Below are 24,797 nucleotides of genomic sequence, written 5' to 3' on the forward strand. Positions count from 1 at the left end.
GTTCTCTTCAATTCATCAAATATTTGCCCCCCCCCCCCAATTTTTTTCTGGCTACGCCACTGTTTACAATGTTTATGACGTAAATTAACTTTTAATATATTGTTTTGCGTGTTGTGTTGTGTTGGTCTCATTCAAATGCCAAATTAATATTTTTGCACGAAAAAATATCTCAAAACTACAAGTGCAAACACCTGCAGTAATATTTGACATAAACACAAACAACGAAAGAAGCTCAGGCTATTTAATGCTGACAGAAAAAAGAAAAAAAAATCATTAGAGAAGAAGCAGCACCTAATATGTAATTTCAAACGATAAAAGTTCTAGAGAAAATAGACAACAAACAAAAAATAGCAGAAGAGCCAAAATAATCGCTAGGTGGGGTTCAAGAGATTTGTAGGGAAGCAGAACAAGAGGACGGGGTGATATTAATCAAGAATGTTTAAAACTGGATACATTTATTATTGAAGATACTGTACACGATAAGAAATTTGTTAAAGGAGTATCTGTCAACAGGGAACGATCTGTTATTGATGTTGAACTTGTTTTATTTAAAAAAATTACATTGAAATACTTTACTGTTATACTGATTGTATCGAGGACGCAACAAAACAAAGAAACAACGTGAGAAAGAAAGAAACAGAAACACGATCGGATGCGCTTCTTTCCAAAGGAACTGTCGCGGTTTCAATCCACTGCTTCAACTCGTTCTTCCCTTGTCTTTCTGCTTCTGATCCAACAATGGTTCTAACGTTGGCATGGTACTTGTTCAGGTAATTGATCTGTAATCAAGAGTTTGTTAGATTAATCTCAATATTGAAAGTTTCACCCCTGGCGTTCTCATCGCGACTATCAAAAAAAGACAAATGACAAATTACCCGGCATGTCTACCATAAACGCGAAATTAAACATTCGGCAATGATGGGGCGACTTCCTGGTCAGAGGCACCGGGGGCGTCCACGTTTGAAAATCTTCAAAAATCTTTCAACATGAACAAACCAAAATTTCGTAAACTTAATAAGAACTTATCGACAATCGATCCTTGTGGAGACTCACGGTAGTCGACGCCTAATTCAGGCATGACCGATTATGATGATGATTGAAATTTTAGTTTATGTGTGAAAACAATGCAGCAAAAGCAAGTTGCGACAACTCAGACAGCAAATCAGTCGTATTTTTACATTGATCCAACGTCCATCGACATATACAACACTGACCTGGCTTGTGCTCATCAATGCAACATTGATCATCTTCAGTTGAATGGGAACTAATGTGACAGGTTCAAACGTGTAGAAATCGTAGCCTTCAAAATCATACTGCAAGTAAAGAACAGAAGAAAAAGGTTGAAACGTGTCATCAATTAAATGATTTATGAAGCAGTTCAACGTCCACTCAAAATAACTTTGTCTGAACATAAGAGAAGCAAATTATTTCACTCTTGACATGATTGTATGAACAACAACAATCCATTTTAACTAATAAACCATGTCAATACAGAATGAAATGTTTTACCTACACTTGTGGTGTGCCAGGTGTGGTACCTTTTAGGCAAATGTAGCGGTAAAGAAAATGCAGTAGCAATCTTAGCCTGAATACATTTAATAAACGCTGGCCTAGGCTACCTGAGTAGTTGCCTTTACTACTTGATCGATATTTTCGTGACGCAATCCAAATGAACCGGGTTCGTAATAGCCAGGCTCTGCATAAAACGAATACGTCCGTGGCAGACATAGACGACAGGCAGTAGACTTGCTACGGAGCATAGGTAATGCAAGTGTTAAGTTTGTTTGGGCAATTTGTGAAAGCTTCTTTGAAAGCTTAATTCTGCCAGTTTCTTGTAGGACTTGTAGAGGTCTTGAACCACTGACGCAAGCCCCTGAAGCCCGTCACCGAGTTTCACAGAGTGAAGTTTTCGATTGTTGTTGAAGTGTTGTTTTTCAAGTGAATTATGTGATTTATTTTATGAATTATTCTAACCACTTAATGCCGCTGAATGGAGAGCTATCCTTGAGCAATGAACAGTCATAGTTTCTTGATTTTGTCTATTGTTGTTCGTTTACAAAATCGTGCACTGAAACCATTATGTTATTGAAGCAAACTTACCCAGTGGCGTAGCTAGGGGGGGGGATTTACATTACGATTTTTGATTTTGATTTGGGGCGGCAAAGTCTGAGGGGCGGCGAAATCTGAAGGGGCGGCAAAATCTGAATCCGCCCCGGGCGGCACATTTCCTAGCTACGCCACTGAACTTACCGACACTGACGAACATTCCTGGACGCAAAGCAAAATTTGTTGACAGTGACGAGCTGAATCCAGGTGGGTCTAAACATATTAATCCATGTTTTAATGGAATAAAGAACTTCATTTTGTTTGCTTTTGAAGTTTTTTTAAAAATCAAAAATTATAAACTGTGTCTTCTCTGTGTCCTATTGACCTCTCAGCAGGTGTCCTGATTTGGAGAGGTCGATAGAACACAGGGAAGATCTGTACCTCTGCTTTCCGGATTACAGCAAAGAGTTTGACCGTGTTAGACATGAGCCACTTATGGAGTTGCTTGACAGCTTAGACACAGATGGTGAAGATCTCCGGGCCGTATAGTTACATAAATACTTGAATGCATAAAGCAAATAGCTATACCTACAATAAACTACATTACAAAATAAGTAAAACACAATCGTACATTCGTGAACTGCAAGAAAGTGGCCGATTCCGTGGCCAGTTCCATGTCTATACTCCAACCCAACTTCATAAAGGAATTGCCGAGCAAGGAAATCAAGATCTCTTCCGAATTTATTATATGGAAAAATCGCCATTTGAGTTGCTATTTGACCCATCAGCACTCGTGTGAATGTTTCCTGTCAACAAACAGAGAACGTTTGGTAATAGTCTATTGTACGTTTGGCAGGAGCAACATCTTTGTTATCTATGACCTTATCCCTTTTGTGTGACTGAGGCAAGCTTCAACTTCCGATTCCCGCGACCTTGGACCATTTCACTAATCATGCAGACAACCGGCATGAGATCGTTGACCCATTCGCGCAGCCTACATTCAGCTATACCATCCATTGACCGTAAATCCACTTGATTGGTTTTAAAAACACAAATTATTTCATTCAATTTTAATACTTGTAAGTAACTATACGGCGGTGAAAATACCTTTTCATAATCCGATGGGGTTCCAAAGTGAACTGTACGTGTGACGTCAGTGGTACCCCCTAAGTATTGTCCCCCTGAGTCGATCATGTACATTTCATCCGTCGTAAGGTTTCGGTTACTTTCGGGGGTTGCTCTGTATTTGATTGCACAGTTTGTAGATAAAAAGCTAAGTACATTTAGCTAATTCAAAATTTCACTTGCCTCAATCTATTACTACTGTATAGGTTTGCACTTTTGCTAAGCCTGTGCAGTGTGCATAGGTTATAGGTCGCCATGCATCTCACTGAAACGGTGCTCGATGGAAAACCGTTATTCTAAGCCAAAAGCTAATACAAACTTTGATGACACATTTCGAATGTGTACAAAACACAAGGATAGAAACAGTTCTGCAAAAGCAAATAGCTCGCGATGACTATATGAATGCGGGGGCTCAGGAACGATTTTTGACTGGGGGGCAGGATTATGAAAAAAGGGCAGTTTTGTTGCTGAAAGGTCAATTTTGTTTTAAATTGTTAAGATAATATATAGCGATAATGCGCATCTATCAGCTCATTATCGAGTAATGATACAAGTGTCCGGTATACAAAGAACAATGGCACGGAAGGGCATCATGCTATGTTATAACGATGTAGGCTAACCTACTGTGATAGAGAATTTTGCGTCGTAAATATTAGGCTATTTTGAGACAGAAATGAAAGATTATAATCAGGCCAAAAGCGAAAAGCTGAAATTGTTAAATCGAATTGCAAAATGTGCAGTAGTTTACATGACCTTAAAAGGACACCATTGCCCTTCCTAACCCCATCCACAGAAAAATTGAAGGCAGGGGGGGCATCCGCCCCCCCTGCCCCCTGCTTCTGGCGCCCCTGTATGAATGAATGTTGAATTTTAAGACATTTTGCACTGGGATTATTATGTGAATTATAAGATAAATCTGACTATACACTACAACAGGCGCGGATCTAGGAGTTTTTTTTGGGGGGGGCCAGAAAATTTGAAAATGAATTAAAAAGTAAGAAAAAAAAAAACAGATATGAACAACCACTGGCGTAGCCAAGAATTTGGGGGGTTTGACGGCCGGCGGGCGTTCGCCAAAGGCGACACCCAGCGGCGGGGGTCTGGGGGGCCTCCCCCAGAAAATTTTGAAAAATTACTTTGAATTTGGTGCATTCTGAGAGCATTTTCAACAAAAATATGGGTATAAATATTCCTGTGAAATAGTGCTGTCCGGTGGCATAGCAAAAGGATAAGATCATGTTTTCTTCGGCATTTTTTCGGTAATAAAGCTAAGTCTCTATGTTTTCTTGTTGCTAATTCCTGGCTGAGATGTTTGAATGTGGTTTGGTATTGGCAAAACTCGCTCTTTTAATGCAGTTTCGCTTAAAATTAGGCAAGCTTTGTTTTAGAGACATGGAGACTGATACCATCATTCTCAATATCGTGACGTCACACGCGTGCCAAAGGGGGGTTGTAAGTCCGCTGTGAGACTAATATCAGCTGTTTAGAAGCATATCAAACCATTCAACAATTTCTCACAAAATTTCGGGAGGGCCCGGGCCCCTTGGGCCCTTCCCATAAATCCGCGCCTGCACTACAATATAACCAGAGATGTACGTATACGCCGCAAATTCTTTGCCGCATAGTTGCGGCGAAGACTTTTTGTTTACGCTAACGCTTGCGGCCACATTTTTTTGGATAGTTTGCACTTGAGGCTACGCCGTAAAGTTTTCGCAGTTTTTTAGCGCATAGCGTCAACGCATACTTTTTAATGTCTTTTTTTCGCTACAACACGCCAATACCTTCCAGCGCTGCAGTTGAAAGAATGTTTTCAATGGGCAAAGACATATTGGAACCAAAACACAGCAAAATGTCAGATGAACACTTTCAGATGCTTGTGTATCTTCGTGGAAATGCAAAATAAAACTTGTTTGTTTCAAGTGGTTTATACCGTGTGAATGTTTGGCACCTAGCAAACAAAATGAGTTTGCGCTAGTGTATGCGCTGACGCCGCCAACTTTTTTTACAAGTTACGTTGATGCATACGGCGTATGGTTTTTCGAACGTTTGCGTTTACGCTGAAGCGTTTACAGTGCATAGTCAGATTTATCTTATAATTTTCATTTTATGTATTGCAAATTTAAAGTAAAGTCTGATGAGGACACAAGTGGGTTTAATTTTATTTTGTCATATTTTTTGTGTAATAAATATATTAAACCCGCTGAATCTACTTTGTTTCATCTGTCTATAGTTCAACAAAGCGAACTCTCTACCAAAGCTTTAGTTTATGCGTGAAACCAGTTTTTAGCATTCAACAATAAAACACAATCAAGTGCACTGAAGTCTGACCACCTTCAATTGAAATGACAAAGTGAAGCGTTTAAAACGAAAAGTGACCAAGTCACAAAATACTACTAAGGAGATATTGACATGTACAGTTTTCAATTGCATTGTAAAATCAAGATTTAAAAGATTTTTTTGTTTTTACCATATGTCAGTGTCTACAACCCCAACCTAGTTCTGATTGCACTATTAATTGATTTTTTAGTTGAACTTGTCAAAAAATATTGATAATAGGCTATTCTTTTTTGGACTTATGCACTTTTCTTTAAAATTGCTGGACTTAGGCACTTTTAGACACAAATGATGGACTTTGGGTGTAGAACTTGAGGCTGAATTTGAAGTAGGTCTGTGACTGGGTCCAGCTAATTCATCCGTGGGTAGGCCTAGTTGTTCTATTGGCCTAACAGAATTTGCCATCTCTTACTTCAGATACTACTGTAAAGTAAGCTATTTAAATATATTTCTTCAAACCTCGTACTAATATGACTTCGGAAAAACCTGCAAAGACTTATTTTGGGTTAGAAATATTTTGAAAAAATTAGGCTGGTAGCACATAATAACTGTTACTGGTAATTAATGGGGTAAAAAAACAGGTAAAGTACAGAGGCTTCCCCACCTTCATTGGCAATGTACAGTAGAATAATAATTGGGTTAGGCCTACTAGACTACATAATAATAATTGGGTACACTCTCAAAACCTTCTTCCCTTCATTAGTAGTGTAGTATAGAAGTAAAGAAGACTGGTAGATAGGCTAGAACCTTTACAGAATAAGTTATAAAAATAATAGTCCAATCTAATAGGCTACTTAATCTTAGGTTAAGTGTACTTCATTTCGTTATCTGCTGACACCAACACTCCATCGAATAGCCTAATCATGTCCCATGAATATTGAAGTATACACTGCTAAACTTCTTGCAAACTGGACCTGTGGACTGCTGAATTTGATTCAAAACCAGTAGGCCTATGCTATAAATACTACCGGTATTTGATCATTTATTTGCAAAATATCTACAATTAAAAGCTGATAAAAACACTACCGTTTTTAACACTACCAATGATCCTAATCCTTCACCTACCCTACCTAAACCAGAGGCAGTGTCCCAGTCTAAATAACCGGTAACCAGCTAATGACTTTATGTCCTCTAAAATGGAACCCGCTCAAAAAGCAAAATAAAAATCATGTCACGTGGTTAAATGACTCGACGCTATTGGTCAGAACGGACTTAGCTACTTTTAGAAGAAAAAATTACCTTTCCGCTCAAAACCTGTATTCGAAAAAGATGACTTAGCAACCTTCATACCAAAATATTTTTGTGTCTGGTGACAAAGGACAATGAAACCAATACGTTTTTGTACTTCTCAATTCGAGTGAAAATGTGACTTAGTCACTTTTAGTTATTTTTGATTAGAAACAATGGCATTATTACCCATAATGTATTATTGCTCCGTTGGGCCCGCTTGCTGAGATTGAACCGAAGCTTAAACCACGGTTGGTCTCTTGAGCAAAACGTAATCTGTTTAGAAATTCGGCTCCAGTTATCTCATCAACGCCACCTAGCGGAACATTGATTTCCAGCCACTGCAAGTACTCGCAAAGGGCGACTGCATCAAAAATCTAAAAACATAGATGAGCAATCAAAAATTCTGTTGCACTGTAATTGAGGCTAACGTAAACAACACAGAGACTAACCAGAAAACTATGAAAAGCTTGTCTAACCAATACATGGATTGCACTGAAACATGGCCTATGAATCACACTTATACAACTTTTTGTTGAGAGCAGCGAATTACATGAGCTTGCTTCATTCCTTCAATCTCAGTCGGATTCTTGATGGATTTTGCCAACTTCAAAGGAGATTGAGCGGGAATTTGTTGCATCTGAAACGTTCACAAAAGCTGCAGTTCAGGAATAAAACTTGTTGATACAAACTACTGTAATTCACAACACTAAAACACCATGAATACATAAAGTTGACGTGACCAATACGATCACTGCAAGCTTTTTTACTTTTCTCTTTTTTTATATAATAATTGATAATAGTTTTAAAGTTTGTGTCGGATTTGTTACTGTGTCATTAATAAAGTCATAAAGCAGCTTTGTATTTTTAGTTAAAGTTTATACACTAGCTGGAGACATCTTGTGATGTCGAAAACGTTCGATAGGCTACTTAATTTGTTGCGTAGTTTTATGTTTATGTAAATGTAATAAACTTGAAAATGTTAAACTTGATCACGTTACTCGGCTTTGTATGCCTATGGTTCAACAAGACAAACTCTCTACCGAAGCTTTAGTTAAAGTTTACTAACAAAGTTTGGACGGTTTTAAGTGGGTGCTGCAATAAGTTCCAACAATGCTGCAAACCACTATGCTAGCACGCTAGCACGCTTTATGTACGGTAACTTTAATGTTATGAATCTCAGTGTCATGTATGTTATTTTATCAGAAGCCTCTCAATTTGTTAAGATTCAGCGATAAAAGGCCATGTCTGTTAAACAATATAGGCCTAGTTCTACTCCTTTGCCAATAAATAGTTAATGTAATGTCAATGAGAATTATTGTCAATGTCTCATATAATAATTTATTCAGTAGCTGAGAAATGTTTACTGAAATGTTGCAGTTTGAAAGCGATAGAGGAGATCTCTTTTGCTGCGTAACATGCTCATAGTTAATGCCCACACTTACCCAGGAGCACTTGCGCATTAGTTTTAGAACAATTGCTCTAATTCAAAATGTTTGAGACGTGCTGGAAACGAGTTGTTAAAAATTGCACGAACGTTTATGACTCTTTTTTGCATTTATCTTTAGTTCTATACCTGATCCACAACACTATACATCGCATAAGTTGTCCCATCGCTTGGCAACCAAAACTTTCCAGATGGATTTGCAGTGACAAGCGTCTCTAGATCCGGTCTAGCTTGCTCGTACGGACGCAAGATAACGCAAGAAAGGTCATCCTCACAACCTGAAAGAGCAGGAAGTTTTATATAATATAAGCAAGCAGAATTCATTACTAACCTGAAACTATTCCTTATTTATTTATTCAGTACAAATCTGTGATTGCCCGATAGGCCTATGGAACCTCCAGAAGCACATGCAGGCTATAGAGTTAGCTATACGGAAAATTGTCCACATAGCTAGTTAAACAACGTTTGGTTACGAAGTATAAAAAAAAAAAAAAACATCAAGAATGAATATAACTTCAATTTTTGAATCATTGAGGCACCGTGTTTCCATAGAAAATTTAACTAAGCTTTAAAACAGATTTAAAGATTTAAAATGTTTGAAAAAGCGCGAAACTGCAGTCAACCTGAGCGGTTTAAATGAGCCATGGACTCGTCACTGTCGAACTTCTGCAAGTCCACGTAGAGAGATATAAAAGAACGTTTTTTCACAATGACGTAAGAAGTAAACACTGGCGTGTTTGGAATATCTCCTCCTCTAAGATTGAGGAACCCTGTAAAGCAAACAAGTGGAGTAGTTTACAAATTTTAATGATGGCAACATTGTATTAAAATGTAGACTACCGCCACAATCTTATAATTTTTAGCAATCATAACCTTGAAGCAAAGCGCTATTGAGCGTTCACACCTGTATGTACAGATAAGTCAGCAATATAAGACAAAACTTTCTTATGAGAGTCGTCTACCATGAGAATTTCATCGGTCAAATATAAATAGCTCACATGCAGGAAACAAAGAATTGATGAGATCCAGCAATCACCAACAATGGTCAATGGGTATGTAAGCTTTACTGCTTGACCGATGGAATTGGTTGGTTGGTTTTGAATCTTTATCCTCGGACTGACAAAGCCTTGATAGGTTATTCCTGGTAGTTTCGCATACTTGTAGAGGCTCTTGGCGCAGGGCCAGTTACCGAGATTGGCAGAGTAAAGTTTCCGATTGTTGAAGTGTTTTTGCCGCGGAATTATTCCATTCACTAGGTACAGCTGAATGGAGAGCACTCCTGAAATGCGTTCCTGAAACGCACACTCCGAGAGTCGAACCAACGCCGTGTGATCTTGAGCCAGCCGCGCAACCACTGAGCTAAGGAGGAGGACAAAAGAACAGAATGTCGTCCATGTAACAAATGGGATCACAATATAAGTTATGTACCGTAGGTCTAACTAGACTAAACAAGAAACAGTTTGTTCATCATTGCGCGAGAAGTCATAACATGTAGACCTGAAAACACAAGCAATAAATTATTATCATACAACTCGAGAAGGCAACGAAGGGACCTTCCAGTCAAGCAACAGTATTATTTTGTAGAAGGAAAGTTCTTCCTGCTTAGTTTTGTCGACTTGTGGTTCTTGATCAGATAATGGAATAAAAAGGTTCTTGCTAAACTACCCTTGTGATGTTTCAAATAAAGACTTTTGAATAAAGAATAACAGTTAGCTTACAGCAAGGCCTACAGCCCTACATTTAAAGATATCATCTCTATTCTAAGCGGCGATACTTAAACTTTTCTGGTTAACAATGTCTTACATGCAATTTCATCAAGAATTGTGAGAAGCAGAAAATCAGCTTTTTGTTGTTCCATTTCTGTCCGTGCGTTACTCAGTTTCGTCTGAACAACAAGAATGCATTCTGATTGTTTCTAGAAAGCAGCAGAAGTAATAACTGTCTACGTTGTTTTTTGTTTTGTTTCAGTCCCAGCAAACATTGTACCTCGGCCCAACGTAGTGTAACAGTTGGTAAATTAGCGCTCCTATGTTGACCCAACGTATCTTGCACCATTCGTCGCAGTTGGGCCAACTTATTTTAAAATCTTTGGGCCAACTATGTTTAGTGATGGCTCTTCAAATAGGACAGGAAAGCGGTTATAGCCGCAATCTCTTTCAGTGTTAGCAAAATGTTCACATTCATTATTTCAGCAAAAAGTAGGCCGCTAAGCAACTCTAAAATTTAAAAGAAGTAAATATGCTAACAAACAATACAGTAGCGGGTCTGGAAAAATGTTGGGAAAAAGGCCAGAATTTTAACAAAGCAAAATGTATAAGATGAATGGACAATTCAAAACTATATGTCCGAAAAAGTAAAGTTGCATAGTAGGGTTGCGAAGGGCTTGACCCCAGAAAATGTTGACAAATATAATCTTGATTTGGTCACGTTTTAGGCATTGTTGGGGCAATAATGCTTTTTTTATCAAGATGTACACTTTGTATGTAAACATGCAGGTCGCTTTGTATGAAACCAAATTTATCAAATTAAAATTAGATTTAGGTAGAAGGTATGGTTTAAAACAAGTTAGCCTACTGAATTAAAAAAAAGTTATTTCATGATCACAGAAGGATTTCAATAATTTATTTCTTGAAAATTTGCATAGCCCAGTATTATTGGAAGCTCTAACCTTGTCTTTTAGCAGGTTAGAGCTTCGAAAATCTATTTCAAGTGTGCTCACCTTCGCTTCAACCATACTATTTTCACGGCACATTGCACTTTATAGCCTATCTTCATTAACACTGAAATCTATCACTTTACTTGTTAATTAACTAGGCTTTTTGTGAGAGCAGTGTTTACTTCAGAATATAAAATTATTTTGTTAGTTTTTTGAGAGACGTAACAGCTTTTTACTTCCTTCCACTTTCTGAAACTATGCATGCCCAACATCGCTGGTTAGATGAATAAAATGAGCGAGCATAGCGAGCGTAAAATTTTGCAAGTATGGAAAAAATTAATTATTAAACATTTTAAACAATAGCCTGAATTTAAAATTACAAGCCGAAAAACCCTACATGAGCTAAATATGCGTAGGCCCCTAGACGAAGGTGGGCCCCAGCCATGGGTTTGGGAAACAGTAAATGCGACCTTGCATAATTTAAGCTATCGATTATCGAGTTTATGTGGCAGCTTTTTTCTTTCTTAAACAGCCAAAAAACATTAGACAGACAGACTTGGGCCTCCAAGTAGCCATGGTTCCCCCAGCCGAGGAGCATAGGAAACGGTGAACACGGCCCTGTGTTTAGGCCCTACTGCCTTCCATTCTGTGTTGCGTTTTTTATAACTTTTAACATAAACTACGTAGTCATTTTAAATTCCTGAGAAGACTTTAAAAAGCAGTGGGTGTCAAATAAATTGCAACAAAATCAAACTATAGGGCCATGAATTTTTGTGATCATAAGTTACAACTTTAAATGGCGAAGTCAATAAAGTTCACAATCAACCACTTTCTCGCATGATCCTTTTAATTCACTACACAACCTTTGAAGTTTACAACTTTTATAAGCAAACAACAATCTTGTAATAAACCTTACACAGCAATTAAATGGGGATTAGCCTACTGGTCGTTATTGTGATTTCTAAGTCCAACAATCGATATAAAAGCCCAGTCAAAAGTAATAAAAGGGAAAAGCTTGTTTATAGATTGTTTAAATGTTTGCCTTCACTAGGGTCATCGGTATTATAGCATGTTTTTGGTCTACTGCAAGAACATTCACTCACTATAACGGAGGCTATTATAATCTTTTTACTTTATTGAATCAACAACCAAAGTTTAAAGCTTATTGTAAAGCAAATGGAAATAATGTGTATGATAGCGATACAAATCGCCTGTCGACAAGTGGTATTGTTCAATTCAATTCAATTTGTTTTTATTTCTGACTATCACAAATTCACAACGAAAAACAATATATGCCAAACGTAGCAGAGGTCTAGAAAAAGGTCGAATACATATACATTATACAAATCCATATGCTGATCGCTGTTGACAAACGAATCGATGCCGTTTGGTTTGGTAGAAAACATATTTGTACGAGCATAGTACGAGTATGCAAAACTGACAAGACTGAACTTTCAATGAAGGTTTCCCAGCATTGTGAAATATAGTTTTACACTCGAGCATTTTTTCATAAAGAAATAGACCATAATGTTGATGGGTAAAGAAAAAACTAGAAGGAAGGCAGCATAAACATTTTTTTACCTGCCACTCCAGCCCTGAATACTCAAGGGGGAGGACAAAAACCTCTTCTGTCGAGGGTGGGGGGCGCTCGTCCCATATGTTGTCAATAAGATCAGGGATGGCTTCTGTCATTGTAATGTTGCCAGTATAGAGGGCATCCGCAAATGACTTCCATCCATCTGTAAATTAAGAACTGCATCATTAAAGGGATACTAAAGGAAAAACCTGACTTGGCGATTTTCCACGTTCTTTGTGCTAACTTACTGTGCACCTGTCTGGTGCCGCAGTGCTCACTGCCACAACATCGACACTGCCATAAACAGCGCCCTGCGCACAGTGACCGGATGCCTGCGTCCCACACCATTGGACAATCTCCCCATTCTCGCTGGCATCCAACCTGCTGAGCTTCGTCGCGAAGAAGCCACTCTGTCCCTCGGTCGACGGGCACTGGAGCCTAACCATCTTCTCCACCACAAGATCTCTGCCTTCCCAAACGGGCACCCCCGCCGACTGAAATCAAGACACCCATTCGTGCCAGCCGCTCGGCTTCTGATCAACGAAGCTGATGAACAAGACATCTCTGCAGCTACTTGGGCGGACCATAAATGGAATTCTGAATGGAAGTCAAGCACCACCAGACTCCATTCATTCATCCCCGACGCCGACACACGCCCCATCGGCCTGACACTACAGAGACAGGCATCGGTGCGCCTCAACCGTCTCCGTACGGGCGTCGGGCTTTTCCGCTCAACCATGCACCAATGGGGAATGGCTTCTTCCTCCTCCTGTGAATGTGGTGCCGAGGAACAGACCGCAGACCACATCATCAATGACTGTACCATCTTCAAACCACCTAACGGAGTGGAAGGTCTGCGCGTCATGGATGATGAAACTAAAGACTGGCTGCTCTCTAGCAGCCTTCCAGTGTAGTCCGGGAACATCGTGAATCTGGGGTGGTAAAAGGATAGACCCTCGGCCCCAGAAGTTCAGACGACGACGAACTTGCTACCATAAAACGATTTTCAATAAAATTTTGCCCCATTGCGATCTGATCAGTATTCCGCGCGTACTTTTGTCAGAGCATTCAAAACCAGAATGGGCCTGAGCAGCGAAGCGTGCGACTGTACAGTCTACGTCACAAAAGACGAGCAATCAGCTGATCACGCAACAGTTGTTACTGCCGGCGATTTAACTGTAGGCTATGTATGTATGTACATCAAAACATCAGATTTCAACATCAAAACATCAGACAGTTTGCTCAAAACCTCAGATCTGATGTTAAAACATCAGATGTGGTAACGTGGCTTTTGTTATTGCTGTCTTTTGTGACGTATTCTTGAGCAGTGTTTGCACTTTTTGGTCATTTTGAAAAAAAATGAAAATAAATGAAACATTGGACTTTGGGCCTTGCCAGCGCCATTGAAAACATTTTTTTTTCGGTAATTTTTCTTGAAATGTATTCTTGAATGTTCAGTTTACGCATTTTAATGCCTAATTCCCGTTTGAAAATTTCATTTAGTATGCCTTTAAGTAAAGTTTTAATTCTGCTGTACGCTAGCACGCTGCTGACATATTACTTAGACATTTGTCGTAAATATGTTGAGTTTTGTAGCAGTATTGTAACATTTTACATTTCTTATTCAAATATGGGTTGTCCCCTACACAGAGATGTGGGCCCACTAACTGGGGTTTACCGTTTATTACACCGTTATGGTTAGCGAGTCGCAACTGCTCGCTGTAGGCTACTAGTGAGTGCTCAGCGTTGTGCTGATAGTCGGGAAGAACGCCCCTTTCTTCACTTCTATCTATCTCTTAGTTTTTGAATGTTTACGCTTCTTTTTTTCTTTCTCATTTTAAATCAGGTGGATTTCTAATAAAACTTCCTTCTTTCCTCATTTGAGTACGTTCTCACCATCTTATGCAATATACCAAGTTGGTATATTTTGGTATTACCAAGTGACTACCACCTCACTATTTAAGATTTTATATTTCAGTACGCAGGTCTGAAACTTGATAATTGACAGATTATTAACAGATAACACACTAAAACGAAAATTGCAGCTTGTCGATTAACGTAGCCATAGAAGACTGTAAGCTACAACCTCTATAAGATGTGTGTGACGTCATAATAACCGGCTAGATATTTATGACATCATTATTTGTTTTTACGAATAACTTGATTATTGTGACGTCACACATGCTTCAAAGTTTAAGATTCGTCATATTTTACCGATAGAGAATACGAAAGGATTTGCGCCCACTAGCAATCCACCAGTAACCTCTTGAAGAATCCACTCCTCAATGGATGGTACACCAACTTCTCCTGGAACGCATTTTGTGCAAACAAAAACTTACAAATACATTGTAAAAAAATATTACGTAGCCATTGGCATTTAAGTGAAAAGACCAATACCGTGTTAACGCGAACCAGCTAGTAAGCGAAGACATGCAAGTTATCAGAAGCAATTCACAATGAAGAAAGTTTATTAGAGAAAGCGTATCAGGCAGAACAGTAGTTAGAAATCAAGATGGAAACTATATTTACAACACTCAAATATGTATTGATGGTTCTACTTGCAATTACATAGCAAAGTGTATGTAAGGATAAGTGAAATATTATCTCAATTTTATTTAATATCGCTTCTCCAATCTAAAACCAAATTAAACAAAATGGTTTAATGTTCTCTTTATTGCAAAATTTGTAAAAACTTTTGCAGATATCTGACCGGTTTTCATGAGCATCCAATTGCAGTCAAGCTGCTGTTCCGCCTGTTCGAAGTATCTTCCGTCTGTCCACACTGCGGCTTTCTTATCCGTTACTACAGCAGTCCCAGCCGATCCGGTTAATCCGGTGATCCAAGCTCTCTTTCTGTCCCTCAGAGCTACATATTCACTCTAAAATACAGTAAATGCAAAAAAAAGTCATAGCAAATCTATTAGTAAATTGTATAGTTATGGAAACTAGGTGCGAAACAGTTTTTAAACAATATTGCACGGAATCTATTGAAAGACCCTACAATGTTCCAAACTTTGAAAGTAGTCACGGGCCACATGCGGCCCGCGGGCCGTAGTTTGCCCACCTCTGTTCCAAAGCATACAAAAATACAATGATACTTACTAAATGCGCATCACTTGAGGGAATTATGTAAGCTTTGTAGTTCATGCGGGACATTTCTGCTCTCAAATCTTGAAGTCTCGCAGAAGTATTGGTTGCAGTAGGCGGGAGGAAGATATTCTGTGTTGATAGGTAAACCATTTACTAAACTTTCATAATACAGCGTGTGGGAATAAATACTTGTCGATTTAGCCTAACACGCGAACTTCACTTTCAATACGCTAGACTTGCTATTGAACTTTACCAAACCAAACATATTTTGGTAAACATACAATTGATGTGTGGTTTGGATGGAAGATTTTATTGTATGCTATCACATGCTTTGCAGAGTTGCAGTTTTAAAAAAGATGTTTTATTAAGTAGAACATGAATTCATAACTATCAAAGTTTCATTTCTGTAGTTTGTTGTGGGATGGAAATGTAGCACAAAGAATTGTTATTTCAGTTACCACTAGATTTTTTGAGATGACTCATTACCTACTCTATGTATAGTAGGGTGGATCAAAAGTGGCAAAAAAAATTTTTTTTCTCAATTTTAATTAGCTAGATATGGCAAAAGTTGCCAATATATCACCATAACACAATGTAAAACATTGAAGAAGTTTGAACAAGTTTTTGATCTCCCCCCGCGACATACAAATTTAGGCACTTATACATACAAGAACTGCATGGCAATTTTTTTTTCGATTTTAAGTCGCTATGCAGACATGGCAAAAGGTTCTAATATAACACCAAGTACAATGAAAATGTGTGTACTTAAGAGTTTTGACTTCACCCTCTTTCAGCATATTGATTTTAAAGTGACTTGGCGGATGCACCACCCGTGGTTCCAACAGGTAAACGCCTATTAACCATCACCATCAGATGGCCGAGTATTGACTCACAAGCTTAAACTTTATATGACTGGGTTGACAGGTGGTCCATTGACAAAGTCACTTCCTATTAATTTATGCGCTCATGCATACAAAGACTGCAAGCAATATAATAAACAGTTACAAATTGAAGTGAGTAAAATCACGTTTAGGCTTAAATGTTGGCATAAACTGACGAGAAGCAATTCGGGCACGAATGAAGCCGTCTCGATATTTCGGTCCACAAACTGCTTTAGATGCATCGGTAACCAGCTTCACGAGCCTTTCAACAGCCTGCGTGTGACATGGAAATTTGGGAAAAAATACAGTGGGAGTCACATCTATCATGATGAATTGCAGGAGCTCAGCATCCGTCATTGTTTTAATTACAGGAGGCTCCGTGATAGGAAGATCTGTCCAGTTAATCAATTTGAAGTATTTCACTGCATCAAAATTAAGCTTTGAGGGAACTTTAAATTTTTGTATTTTTTCGCTGGGTTTTGCAGCTCTAGCTTTCATCACTCCACGCAGGCCTAGTTCTCGAATATGTGGTCGATAGTAAGTTATCATAGCCAAAATTATACTTTCCGGATGAGCAAAGTATCAGATGCGGTGAAGCCTATAACTAGGTTGATAATTTTCTTGTGCTTTGGACTAAGATATCGTGATGTTGTTGTCATTTGGTGAATGTGTCTAGCTCCATCTTTGCAAGATGAGTGTGATTTTATTGTGAACCACATTGGAGCATAAACACGGATAGTGAACATAACCAATGCTTGCAGTTTCTCATAAGGATTGTTATCGCTGACATATAAGGGTTCTATTAATTAGCTAAAGGGGAGGAAGACAAGTACCTTCACGTGGTCCCCCCCGTCAGTAACATACGAAATTACACAAAATGCGTATGCGAAACGAAACTTGTCAAACAAGAGCTAATGAGACTGTTCAGTGCAGGGTGGGTAGGGAAATGCCCTTTTCAGGGCACGGCAGTGCTCGAACTGTCGAAAAGTACCGACGACCCACCGTACTGCAGCTGAACACCGAGGGCATCACGGCCAGCAAGCTCAACATCATCGAGCACCTGGCCACCAAGCATCAAGCCCTCATCATCCTCCTCCAGGAGACTCACTGTACATCTGTGGATAAGTTGGTAATAACCAACTTCACACTCGCAGGCGCAACCTGCAGCAGGAAACACGGCCTCGCCACGTTTGTCCATGACCGGCTGAGCTGGTCCTTGGTTGACCAATCCCAAGCTCAATCGGAGATCGAGTGGCTTTGTGTAGATGTAGCAGGCTACAACATCGTCAATGTCTACAAGCCTCCACCTTCGCGGATAACATCAACAGCCATCCCAGTGTTCCCCCACCCCAGCCTCTACGCTGGCGATTTTAACTGCCACCACACTGACTGGGGCTACAACTCCATCAACAACGACGGAGAAAGTCTGGCCGCTTGGGCAACCAACAACAACCTCGCCCTCTTATACGATCCTAAGGGCGTACCGAGCTTCCACTCCGGTCGTTGGAACACTGGCACGAACCCAGACCTGGCTTTCGCAAGTGATGACCCCGATGATCGCCAGCCGGACAGACGTGTGCTAGAGAAGTTCCCAAGGTCTCAACACCGACCCTCGCTAATCACGGCCCCCTTGCTTGCCACACCTATTCCGAGCAAGCCTGTCAAGCGATGGAACTTCAGAAAGGCCGATTGGGAATACTACAGCTTACTCACAAACGAAGCTACGCAGTACCTCCCATCCCCACACACCATCAAAGTGGATGAAGCCTACCAGGACTTCTGTGATGCAATCATATCTGCGGCAAAAGACTCCATCCCGCGAGGTCGACGGAAAAACTACATACCTTGCTGGGATGTGGAGTGCGACAGGCTCTACCGCGACTTCCTCCGTTCCCCCCAGGGCACCGCCACCACCAACTCAGCAACAGCCCTGCTGGCAAGACTGGATTCAAAGAGGAAGAAGCGCTGGACAGAAGCCATAGACTCAATCGACTTCACGCACTCCAGCCGCACAGCATGGAGTACACTCAACAACCTCACTGGCAGATCACGTGCCTCTCGTCGCCAATGCCCCATTTCAGCAAATGCCATCGCCTCACAACTTGTGAAAAATGGAGTGCACAGAACGAGAGACCGTGAATCAGACAAGTCCGTTCTCAAGGAAATGACGGACCTCTGGAAGGTCCCAACACCTGTCGAGGGCAACATCTCTGGTGAGTTTACCCCAGAAGAATTTGCCTCCGCCCTCCAGCACCTAAAGCCAGGCAAATCCCCGGGCCTTGACCACCTATGCCCGGAACTAATACTCCAAGCTGCCCCCTCTATGAGGTCCTGGTTAAAAGACTTCCTTTCCTGCTGCTTGCGTCACCTGCGCATCCCAAGAATCTGGAGAAGAGCCCTAGTGGTTGCAGTCCCAAAGCCGAAGAAGCCCCCAGGGGATCCGAAGAGCTACCGTCCCATCTCTCTGCTCTGTATCCCCTTCAAGATACTCGAAAGACTTATCTACGCCCGTGTCGAACCGATAATAGATCCTCAGCTCCCTCGGGAACAAGCCGGCTTTCGCCACGGTAGATCAACTGTAGACCAGGTCACCCTGATGACCCAAGACATCGAGGACAGCTTCTCGGCAAAAAAGAAGGCTGGCGCCGTGTTTGTCGATCTCACGGCTGCCTACGACACTGTATGGCACAGCGGCCTTACCTGCAAACTACTTCGTCTCCTTCCTGACAGGCACATGGTCCATATGATTATGGAACTTGTGCAAAACCGCAGCTTTACTCTTTCCACCGGTAGCGGCCGACGAAGTAGACTACGTCGACTCAGGAACGGCGTCCCACAGGGCTCTGTCCTGGCTCCCCTCCTCTTTAACACTTACATCTATGACCTGCCTGACACCATCTCCAGGAAGTATGCTTACGCAGACGATCTGGCTCTCCTGCATCCAGCCGGAGACTGGCAGTCAATGGAGAGGAACCTAAGCCAGGACATGTCAACTATATCAACATATCTCCAGAAATGGAAGCTACAGCTCAGCAAGGCAAAGACAGTGTCGGCGGCCTTCCATCTAAACAACAAGGAAGCAAAACGTGAGATCAACATTACCACCGATGACGAACACCTCCCCTACTGCGCCGAACCCACCTACCTCGGCGTAACCCTGGACAGGTCACTCACGTACCGACGACACCTGGAGTCACTGCGCAAAAAACTATCGGCGCGCGTTGCACTTTTGAGGCGGCTGGCGGGTTCCGGCTGGGGAGCTGATGCGAAAACCCTTCGCACAGCTACCTTGGCCCTCGTCCATTCTACCGCTGAGTACTGCGCACCAGTGTGGTGCCGCAGCTCTCACACCCGCCACATTGACACCGCCATCAATGACGCACTACGCACTGTGACTGGATGCCTGCGTCCCACTCCAACGGACTGCCTTCCCATCCTTGCAGGCATCCAACCTGCTGAGCTTCGCCGTAAAGGAGCCATGATTTCCCTTGCTCGTCGCGCACTGGACCCCGACCACCTCCTCCACAGTGCACTCCAGCGCCTACCTGGAGGACAGCAGCGACTGAAATCAAGACGCCCATTTGTGCCCGCCGCACAACAGCTTCTGAACAACGTTGAAGATCTTGGAATAAGTGCGGCACACTGGACGAACTACACATGGAACATGGAGTGGCAAAACAACACCTCCCGACTCCATGATTTCCTACCCGACGTCGATCCCCACCCTCCGGGAATGTCCCTCGCAAGACTTGCGTGGGTCCGGCTTAACCGCCTACGAACCGGCGTCGGTCGCTTTCGTTCAGACATGTGCAGATGGGGCCTGGCTCCCTCACCGGGATGCGAGTGTGGCGCCACAGACCAGACAGTAGATCATGTCGTCCATGACTGCCCAATCCATCAACCACCACATGGAACGCTTGGACTGAAGACCCTGGATGACGAGACTGTAGAGTGGCTGATGACATCATGCCCAAACATATAGTCCCGAAGAACAGCTCATACGACGAAGAAGATTAATTAGCTATAGTCAGCCATCGCGAGTGTCTGAGTGATTCAAGCATCCTAGGTTTCGCATCGCCAGATCAATGCTACATTCACCAGTGCAGTCAAACTGGTATACGCTAAATGGTGAAGATCCAAGTAATAATAAAACTAGGCCATCGCCCAGAAGGGTTACCCGTACTAGTCTAAGTGAACTGCCTTTCAATCTGTAAGAAGCGCATATAACTTTTATTAAACTTTGTGGAACCTGCAGTGCAAGCAAATTCCAATAATTGTACTATAAAGCTTCTTTTATATCTAGAATTCTTTTGAAGAATCAAATGCTACATCAGCTAATTGTTGAGATACCCAACCAAGTATTTTAGCAATGGTGATAAAACGGTCAATTGTAGCCTATCTGTTTAAACCATGGCGATCTATACTACTGGCCATCCCAACGTGGCAACAGCCAAATAATGTGGGGGCCTATACGAAAATTCAATTTACCAACTGAGATAAGTGTTACAACATATAATCAGCAATTTTGATTGGTCAAGTAATGTTTTTGAGCCTAAAAATTGTAAATACAGTGCCAAAAGGTAATTAAGATGTAGTAATATTATTAAATAAGTGGCAGGAAAGCAGGACAATAGCTACATGTTAAGAATACAATGAGAATCAAGATATCAACAGAATCAAGGTACATGAAATCAAGAGTGACCCAACTTTCAAAACACTCAGTATGTTAAAAAATTCGTTTTCTAATCCAGAAGTATTTGTTTGTTAGTAATAAATCATGCAAAGACGCCTTTTTTACGCCTAATATCTGTTAGTTGCCAAAACTTAATAGGCCCCCACATTATTTGGCTGTTGCCACGTTGGGATGGCCAGTAGTATAGATCGCCATGGTTTAAACACAAGTCGCTTATTATGACATCATAAAGCGCATAAGTGAGTCACACAGTATTTATGCTTTTGACCAATTTTGTGGGAGACTTTCTCCAACCCGATATTAGGAAAATAAAACCTTGCGGGGGCCGATCAAAAAATTGTCAAAACCAAAAAAAAATTTGCATGTATGTTATTATGGGTATTTCGCACCTTTTTGACATACTAGCTTAGAAAAATAAAAATTTTGGATTTTTCGATCCACCCTAATGTATAGCCTGTATTTACGAATGTGCTGTAAGTACCAACGTAATGCAAAAATTAGGTTAGGCTACCTATACGGCCTGATTTGTCACATTTTGCAAAAATTTCCAGGTTTTTCTAACTTTTCTAACTAACATTTTTACTTTGGGCAAACTTACATTTTTCTAAAACTTAGATTTTTACGCTTTCTTTTCTCTTTCTCCCAGATGACACAATAGGTTTTAACATTCTCACATGTTGAAAAACAAAGAAAATTTGATTTCGAAGATTTTAGTCAGACTGTTAATTTTTCAATAACAGTCTGATTTAGCGTTTTTCAACTTACTTTTCTCATTTGCTACTGCTTCTTCAAGGCAACAAAAAAGTTTTATGTCATTAGGAAACCGCAAAAAGTAAAAACATCTCAAAAAATGTCAGTCAAACACTAGCAGTAGCTGTAATCAAAATCTGCAAAATGTGACAAATCAGGCCGCATCTCCAGGTGGCCATGGGTTAGTAGGGTTACCCAATATCAAAACAGAGTATAATTAATGTCTGCATCAAATCACTAAAATCGCTAACAATGTGAAAATGCACACAAAATGATAGCAAACGCACATTGGGCTAGGTCTAAAAGCGATGCTGGTATTCATTTTGAAACAAAAATGGAAATGCTTTCGTAAAGATATTTAAAAATGTTAAAATTTCAGTTGTAACCAGTTTTAACATGTAACAAAATGGAAACCTGAGTTATAACTATGGCTAAGTCACAAAATGTTATAATTCTAAAAAAAAACAAGTTAAAGTTTTGCACTGCAAACCACCTTTTGAAGGATATCGATTCTTTCCTATTCGTTGTCTCATACAGTTAGTTAGTCCAAAGCTATTGAACAGATTTAGAGGTGGGAAAGTTTAACCAATAACAATGTCAATCGCACCATTTGCACGAGCACATTCTTTGAGCATTGCCCAAAACATTCCTGGTTTAAAATCTTTTGACAAATTTGACTTAATACTTTTTAAACTCAAATTTCATGTTATTACATCAGCTACCGATAGCATTGTGGAAAAGTAATGAGATACTGCAATAAATCACTGGAGTTCTGAAAACTATTTTTAACAATGTTCTGTTTTTAATACATTTCTGTTTTTACGATAACGTTTTCAACAACATAGGCTGCAGAGCCCATCATTTTACTTACATTGGGATCAGAACAATCTCTGTGAGTTGCATCACGTGCAATGGGAAGAAGGCTTTTGTATTGCCCATCATAACCATATTGCCCATCATAACCATATTGTCCGTGTTCCATCTTGACAGGAACTTTCGCATGACACTCAGCAGTAACAGCAACTAAAAAAAAGTCATGTATAAATGGAATATTCAACTAAATAAATCGAATGAAGACTTTTAACATTATACTCCGCCAGTCCGCCTGGACTCTACTTTGTACTTTTATTTGCCTCAATCAAACTCAAAGCAAATAAGAACCGATTTAAACCATTTAACATGGAAAAGATCTCGAAACAATGAACATGTTATGTTCCTCGTCCGCATGAGATCGGCTGGGGGATTCATTACCCGGTTAGGTTGTTTGCAGCACCCAGTACCCACCAGCTGTGATGGGTTGGATACCTCTGACAGACGTTTATTAAGTCATCCATAGGATTCAGTACACTTGGACTGGGCCAGGACAACAGGCACTATACGCTTCCCAGACGATTTTAGCATAGCCTATACCTTGAATCGTGCCTATCTTGAATTCAGCTTTCGACATTGTTTATGTAGCATAGAGATTCCACTAAGGCTAAATTTTTCAAATGAAGCAAATAAAATTCAGCGAACTGAATGTAACATCGTCTGCTAATTATTTTAAAGTGCAGAAAAAAATGCAAGCTAAGTTATTTGAATGCTTACCTAACACAATAGTTGCAACGACTAATTTCATCTTCATTTCTACAGCATCACTTCCAACTGCGAAAAAGAATCAACTGCAGTCTCTTCAAAGTTTACAATCCCAGAGTGTGCAACATAATATAAACGCCACAGAATTTTTCTTTGAACCCGCTGTTTGAACAATGTCTTTTGTGTTTGTACACATGCTATCACTGTTTGCAAAGCATTGTGTGGTTTATGTCTCTATGCTCACATTACGTTTGCACTGAAAGGTAGGCAGTGTTGGGCGCAATAACTCATTTTTCAGTTAAGCGATAACGATAATCGATAAATTATCGCCGATAATGTCCGATAACGATTTTTTTTTTCTTGATTAGCGCTGCCCCATCCCATGCAGCACGAACTGTTTTCATCAACATGCCGAAAAATCGAACATAATATACTGTAAAGGGACAAAACTTTTTGTAAGTTATGCATAACTAGAATTGCAATGGCGGCAGTGGGTATCGAATCTTCAACCTCTTGATCCAGAATCAAACCACTGAGGTAACCGCCGTGCTTATAATTTTACCTTCAGATACCAGTTGGATGCTTTTATCAATTGAGTTACACTGCCGCTTACGTGCAGTAGGCAAAATAATTAAATCAAATGAACATACCATAAAAAATTCCAAACTTTGTATTTTGCTTTCTGCTTAGCCTAAAGGGCTGTTTAGTGTTTACAGCAAAGTCAGCAATAATTGAAAAAATTCGCAAAAACGCAAAATGTTTGAAAATTTATCAGTAATCTTAAGCGTTATTGGTAGTAAAAATGTGCATACTGTGAAATCCATCAAGCTTGTCAAATTAGTCGTGTTTGTTTAAGAACAATAACATAATTTTATCGTAATTTACTGATAATTTCAGATAATTTTTTTTTGTTTTCTTTGTGAACACCATCATTAAAGCAATGGTAGAACGCTGAGTTGTTGAGATAAGAATTAAAATGCAGGCACTGTATTGTTGGGAATAAAAATATTTGATTGAGGTACTACTGGTAGGCTATGTCGCAAAGGTAGGCTACAGTAAATGAGAAAGGTTATACTGTATTTAGCATAATTTTACCACGCAACTCCATCCGCCTATTGTCATGCAAAAACTACTACAAAATGCAAAAAATGTGATGTCTGCATGTTAAATGCTTCAAGCAATATCATATTCCGCAATGACTTATTTCAGTGATGTTGTGTTACTTTGCTAATTTTCATCTTCATATTTTTTGAACTTTTATTTCAATAAAATGCTCGATGACAATAATGACATGACAAGACATGAACAAGACATTTCCCATTTATCACTTTGAGCGATAAGTAAAATGTAATAACGCCATTACGCATAAGAAACTTGTGAAATTTAATAATGGATTT

The 24,797-nt window shown here is 40.1% G+C and overlaps 1 protein-coding gene across 1 annotated transcript; it reads right to left on the bottom strand.

Annotated features, from left to right (window-relative positions):
- Positions 1–226: 226 nt before the first annotated feature.
- On the bottom strand, positions 227–23,492 carry LOC145785413 (xaa-Pro aminopeptidase 1-like). Its single transcript, XM_082597069.1, has 17 exons — positions 23,413–23,492; positions 22,697–22,848; positions 15,514–15,630; positions 15,122–15,290; positions 14,626–14,718; positions 12,417–12,574; positions 9,983–10,094; positions 8,803–8,949; positions 8,309–8,457; positions 7,286–7,372; positions 6,922–7,109; positions 3,154–3,286; positions 2,678–2,852; positions 2,251–2,319; positions 1,620–1,696; positions 1,215–1,313; positions 227–779 (listed from the first exon to the last, which is right to left on the bottom strand). The coding sequence occupies exons 1-17, from the start codon at positions 23,447–23,449 to the stop codon at positions 579–581; spliced, it is 2,163 nt and encodes a 720-aa protein (XP_082453195.1). The 5' UTR covers positions 23,450–23,492; the 3' UTR covers positions 227–578.
- Between the last annotated feature and the right edge of the window lie 1,305 nt (positions 23,493–24,797).

Source organism: Aplidium turbinatum, chromosome 16 (genome assembly GCF_918807975.1).
Source record: "Aplidium turbinatum chromosome 16, kaAplTurb1.1, whole genome shotgun sequence".
Classification (NCBI taxonomy): domain Eukaryota; kingdom Metazoa; phylum Chordata; class Ascidiacea; order Aplousobranchia; family Polyclinidae; genus Aplidium; species Aplidium turbinatum.